The sequence below is a fragment of the Culex quinquefasciatus genome, chromosome 2 (assembly GCF_015732765.1).
Source record: "Culex quinquefasciatus strain JHB chromosome 2, VPISU_Cqui_1.0_pri_paternal, whole genome shotgun sequence".
Lineage (NCBI taxonomy): Eukaryota > Metazoa > Arthropoda > Insecta > Diptera > Culicidae > Culex > Culex quinquefasciatus.
Genome location: NC_051862.1, coordinates 68,733,297 through 68,739,296, shown reverse-complemented (window position 1 = coordinate 68,739,296; position 6,000 = coordinate 68,733,297). Strand labels below are relative to the sequence as shown.

The window sequence follows — 6,000 nt, the reverse complement described above, 5'->3', positions numbered from 1 at the left end:
CGCTCAACCTTCATTAATCCCTTCCTCATCACGTTATCTAATCAGTCAGAAAAACACCAAAGTTGTATTGTTAATCCGATTCCGGCCAACCGTGGACCTTCCTGAAATAATTGGAACCGTCAAAAATCCACCAAAGCATCTACCACATTGATCACACAAAAAAACTGTGGTAGAAAAATATCCACCGCGATCTACCGCGATCATTTTTTGACAGCCAACGAATTACTTCAAGAAAACCCACCGCAGCCAACCAAAATCAAATCAACAATACAACTCAAATCAAAACGGGCTCACCAAAGTTGCTGCCAATCCTTGATGTTCTCTATCCGATCTATCAGTTCCTCGTAGATTCCAAAATATCCATTTAGTTTTCTTCCAGTTAGTTTTCCTTCAGTTAGTTTTCCTTCAGTTAGTATAACTCGCCTTCACACAAAGCCGTCGTTTCTGGATTGCACCGGAAGCAAAGCAAGAACGCCCCAGCAGCTGGACACCGAGTTGCGGCTGAGGACACAAGCAAAGGCCAGCAGAGCCAACCAAGACCCCTACACAATCCCCCTTCCCATCCCACGCCTTGTCTTTAACATCAATCCCTTCCCTACTAACCCCGAGTAGGCCGCGGGTAATCGGCTCCCCTTCCACTAACATTTACACACAAGATCCTCTGTAATTATTAAGTCAAATGTAATTACAAAAGCCGACTCGGTCCTAACCAGGTCCCAGTACCGAAAAGGACCTAATAAAAATAATTTTATGAAAAAAAAAAAAAAAAGTTGCTGCCAAACTGTAGACTCTCGCATCACTCTCAGCAACACTCTCTCCTGGCCATCATCAACGCCTCGCACAGATCACGATGATGACATCGAGCGTTCTCGCTCTCATCATCAGGAGCGTGACCGACAACACGGCACGCACACGAACAAAGCTCAATGCCAGCCGTCCGAATCACCGCGCTTCCCGTCTCGCTCCAACACACAACTCCGCGCTGCACAACCACGAAAGAGACGCAAAGCTGTCGCAAGGCCTATTTCTTTTCCGTTCTGTAACCTTATCCTACCAATACACTAACACATGGCATCTACGACCCTGCTTAAAAAAGCTTCCATCACTCGGAAATGCAAATTTATTTCCTCAAAAAACACACTAATTCCGCGGAAATTTTCCAAAACTTCACCATTCCCGCACTACAATCATTCACACGCCAGTTTTCGAAAAATAGCGCATTTCTATAAAAACTATAACTTTATCTTTCTTTCGCAGCTAGACAACTTTCATCAAGCTTAAACATTTGCGGAGAATCAACTCATCAATTTTCAAGCAACATTCAGTAGGTAAAGGTGATAGATTTTTCGCTCTTTCTCTCTCTTTTTCAATTAAAACTTTTCACTTAAGAATGCAATAAGTTTCCGTTTTATCGGTTAGCTATAGATCTAAGGTTCATTTTTTTGTTGTTTATTTTTATGTTTTCTCTACCTTTGCATTAACTGTAATCAATAATTTAATAACCATCGCTTCTTATTCGTTTCTAATATTTCTTCTTTTAAATTCCCCCTGCAGTAAACTCTCTTTCTCGTGTACCCGGCTCTCGTACTTGTCCAGTTCTAGTTAGTAGTTTTCCAGTTTCAGTGTGTACTTTTTACAAGATGGGCTAAACGTAATTTGCGGATTATATGTTTTCTCTTACGATTATCGGCGGCACAGCACTTGCTCTCTAGCTCTCACATTCGTCGCGTTCTCACTCTCTCAGTATTTCTCACATCATCATTCCACTATTTCTCTCTGGTTTTTTCCCTAAATTTTAGTTACGCGTGTTATCACTAGCGCGCAGTGGCAAAAAAAGTGCGATCTTTGTTTTTTTCTTTAAATTATTCTTTTTGTGATTGTAAAAAATAATTCACTAATATTTGTGTGTTTGTAAATGTGAGTGTGTGGTAAAAATTACTCTCGCAATCGAGCTACGACATTCTTCCTGATTTTAATTTGTTATATTTACACGGGAATGAAACAACTCGCGCACGCGCGCGCAAAATAAGAGAATCATTTGCGCAAATCCAGTAGAATGTTTGAGCAGCAGCTCCCAAAAAGCAGGCAGTTTGTAAAGAGAAAAGAGAAAGGTTCTCTCTCTTTCCGACACATTTTCGCTCGTCTTCTCTCACGCGTTGCGCTCTGGCGTAACTTTTGTTCCGAGCAGAGCGCAGACAGTGAGAGAAAACACGGAAAAAAATTAATTTGGAAAATTCAATAAAATTAGCTACAAAATGTGCATTTTTCCTAACCTCGTTGCGGTACTAGATTGAACACAACTTTACTCCCTAGTTATCCAAAAAAATTGCATTTCGATGTCGCGTTGTGCTACAGTTCCAAAATCTTAACGCTGATATTGAGCAGTTTGGTGAGCTAGTGCAGCATACACGGTATGCGACACGTCACGCCAATCTAGTACTACTACTGAGCGAGATGAAACATTTGGGTTTGCTCTAGTACTGCACTGTAAGCATCCTCTCGCCGACAGAATCTCTCCGAACCTGTCCAAGAAAGAAATTGTCTCTCTTTGCAGTACTAGAACGAAACCCGCAAAAACGCACCAATTCTGGACCTCCGGACGATGTTCTGTCCCCATTTTCAACGACCCCCAGACGCGGAAAGACCCTCGAGACCTTCGAACCGAACGAGCTGCTTTTGGCTGCTTGTGCGCACGATAAGAGAGAACAACAATAATCGAACGCAAACAGTTTCGTCACATTTTGCAAATCGTTTTCTTTTTCGTTCGTAGGCGTTGCGTTGGCGGTGATCGTACTCAGTCGTCTTGGTCGTTCAGGTCAGGCGTTCCCCTTCATCGATTGCGGCCGCGTGGCCGCGCAAGCCCGCGCTCGCTCCGTCCAAAATCATGTTTTTTGCTTCATCTGCGTTTGTTTTTTTGTTTGCTTGATTTTCCCAATATAGTTTCTACTACTTTCTAAGAATAGGTAATTATAAGAATAGAATATGATAATATGTATTTTTTTGTTGTTGTAAATTTTTGCATGCTTGCATCGCTATAATCAGTATGTTGCTGCTGTTGTTTGTTGTTGTTTTTATGTTGACTGTGGTGTGGGTAGTTTAAGGTTCAAACTATGGAAACTTGTTTTGTTTGCTATCAATGCTGATTTCATTAAAAGAAGGAGATTAATTTTTGAGTGTTCTTTTTGCTTGCCTGTTACTGGTACAATTGTAAATCTTAGCTTGGTTATCCATATGTAATGTGTTTTTTCTTTCTTCTGTGTATTGTGTTTGTAGAATGTTAGTGTGTGTGTGTTTGTTTTGCATTTTGCTTGCGTATGTTTTGTAGAACTTTTAGTTACTGAAATAGAGATACCTCTGCTGTTCAGTTGCTGCTGCTGCAACAACAACATTCCACGCTGCCACTTCCGGCGGCGTTCTGCTGTTCGTCTTCCCTTGCGGCGTGCGTGCGCGCGCGCTCGGGTGTTTGCCTGTTTCACACACTCCACTCCAATCACTATTGAGTTAGTAGTAGTAGTACAAAAAAAGAACAATTGAAAGCGAGACGGCTTGCGGAACCGTGGCGTCGCCGCTTAGCGACACTCCCAAACCTTGACCGTCGTGTCCACGCTGCCCGATATGACGTACGGGTGAGATTTATGCATATCTGGAAAGGCAAACGAAAAAATGACACGTTAATTAAGTTTTGCAAAATATAGGATTTTTCTCAAAATTAATTTATATAAGTTACTGTACAATTCTGAGAAATATGAACAAAAGTATTGCGCTTAAGCTTGCGACGTGGAGGACTTCCGAAATCGTGTTTAATTCCCGAAAACCCGTCGGTATGCCTTCCAAGCTGCGATACCATGTAGGTTTGAGTTTGAGATCGGGTTGCAATCCTCGACACAAACAAACGCACGAACTATAATAACAAGCAAGCTGTACACTTGAGTAGCGATTTGTTTTCCAAAATTTTACAATCTTATCCGCCGGAGTGCCTTCCAAGTGGCGCTGCTATGAGAAGGGCTTATTTTTACGGTTAAGCTGGATCTTTGCTAAAAATAACTCTAACTGATGGAATCCTAGGGAAACTGCCTAAACAAGTCTTTAAAGGAAGGAAGGTTAAGAGAAAAATTGCCTTTTAATTTCAACAAAATTTCACAAAAGTGGCTCAAGCTTGTGGTGGTTGTTGCTTATTGAGGGTGGACTGTTATTTAAAAAATGATCTTTTGATTATTTTTATTGATTTAAAGTTTTGTTTAGTTTTGTCTTGTTTATTTTTTTTTTAATTTTATTGACGAACTGGTACAAGTTGTTCATTTTGCGCTTCTATTTGAGTTTTGTAATTGAAACTGTTACGAAGAATAAATTTGTTTTAACTAAAAGTAGATTAGGAAAAAAATACTGGCATCATCATATCCAGGCCTTTCAACGTAGAAGCCGTTATGAATAGTTACATATGGTAACGGCGTTACGCTTGCTTGAAATGTCAAAATCGCGTAGTGGTCATTAGACAAAAAGCTGTCATTTAATGTTTTAGTGTTTTTGTATTTTTGTATTTTTGTATTTTTGTATTTTTGTATTTTTGTATTTTTGTATTTTTGTATTTTTGTATTTTTGTATTTTTGTATTTTTGTATTTTTGTATTTTTGTATTTTTGTATTTTTGTATTTTTGTATTTTTGTATTTTTGCATTTTGTATTTTTGTATTTTGAATTTTTGAATTTTTGAATTTTTGAATTTTGTATTTTTGTATTTTTGTATTTTTGTATTTTTGTATTTTTGTATTTTTGTATTTTTGTATTTTGTATTTTTGTATTTTTGTATTTTTGTATTTTTGTATTTTTGTATTTTTGTATTTTTGTATTTTTGTATTTTTGTATTTTGTATTTTGTATTTTTGTATTTTTGTATTTTTGTATTTTTGTATTTTTGTATTTTTGTATTTTTGTATTTTTGTATTTTTGTATTTTGTATTTTGTATTTTTGTATTTTGTATTTTTGTATTTTTGTATTTTTGTATTTTGTATTTTTGTATTTTTGTATTTTGTATTTTTGTATTTTGTATTTTTGTATTTTGTATTTTTGTATTTTTGTATTTTTGTATTTTTGTATTTTTGTATTTTTGTATTTTGTATTTTTGTATTTTTATTTTGTATTTTTGTATTTTGTATTTTTGTATTTTGTATTTTTGTATTTTTGTATTTTTGTATTTTTGTATTTTGTATTTTTGTATTTTGTATTTTTGTATTTTTGTATTTTGTATTTTGTATTTTTGTATTTTTGTATTTTTGTATTTTTGTATTTTTGTATTTTGTATTTTGTATTTTGTATTTTTGTATTTTTGTATTTTTGTATTTTTGTATTTTTGTATTTTTGTATTTTTGTATTTTTGTATTTTTGTATTTTTGTATTTTTGTATTTTTGTATTTTTGTATTTTTGTTTTTTTTTGTATTTTTGTATTTTTGTATTTTTGTATTTTTGTATTTTTGTATTTTTGTATTTTTGTATTTTTGTATTTTTGTATTTTTGTATTTTTGTATTTTTGTATTTTTGTATTTTGTGTTTATGTTTTTGTGTTTTTGTGTTTTTAGTTTTTAGTTTTTAGTTTTTAGTTTTTAGTTTTTAGTTTTTAGTTTTTAGTTTTTAGTTTTTAGTTTTTAGTTTTTTAGTTTTTAGTTTTTAGTTTTTAGGGAGCGGCCGTGGCTGACTGGTTACGGTGTTCGCTTTGTAAGCGAATGGTTCTGGGTTCGATTCCCATCTGCTCCCAACGAGAAAGTTAAGAATACATAAATTTGAAATGATGAATATGAACGAAAAATCAAAGTCGCTCGAGGCGGGGTTCGATCCCCCGTCCTTTGGATTGGTAAGCAAAAATGCTAACCACTAGGCCATGACGACTTGGTGAGCGTGGACTGGAATTAGGAATACTGTTACAGAGAGCGGGTTGTGGCGCTATAACCACGGCAAATAGTGTCCAGGGCATTCGTGGAAATACAATGTCCCATCCCAGAGGGTCCC

The 6,000-nt window shown here is 35.9% G+C and overlaps 1 protein-coding gene across 2 annotated transcripts in view; it reads right to left on the bottom strand.

Moving 5' to 3' along the window:
* Positions 1-1,868: 1,868 nt before the first annotated feature.
* The window catches only part of LOC6032402 (lissencephaly-1 homolog), a 103,657-nt gene continuing 99,525 nt past the window's right edge, over positions 1,869-6,000 (bottom strand). For both annotated transcript variants that reach the window (XM_038256725.1, XM_038256726.1), the window contains exon 7: positions 1,869-3,643. In XM_038256725.1, the coding sequence (XP_038112653.1) occupies positions 3,570-3,643 (74 nt within the window). In that variant the 3' untranslated portion in view covers positions 1,869-3,569. The remainder of the gene's footprint in view (positions 3,644-6,000) is intronic.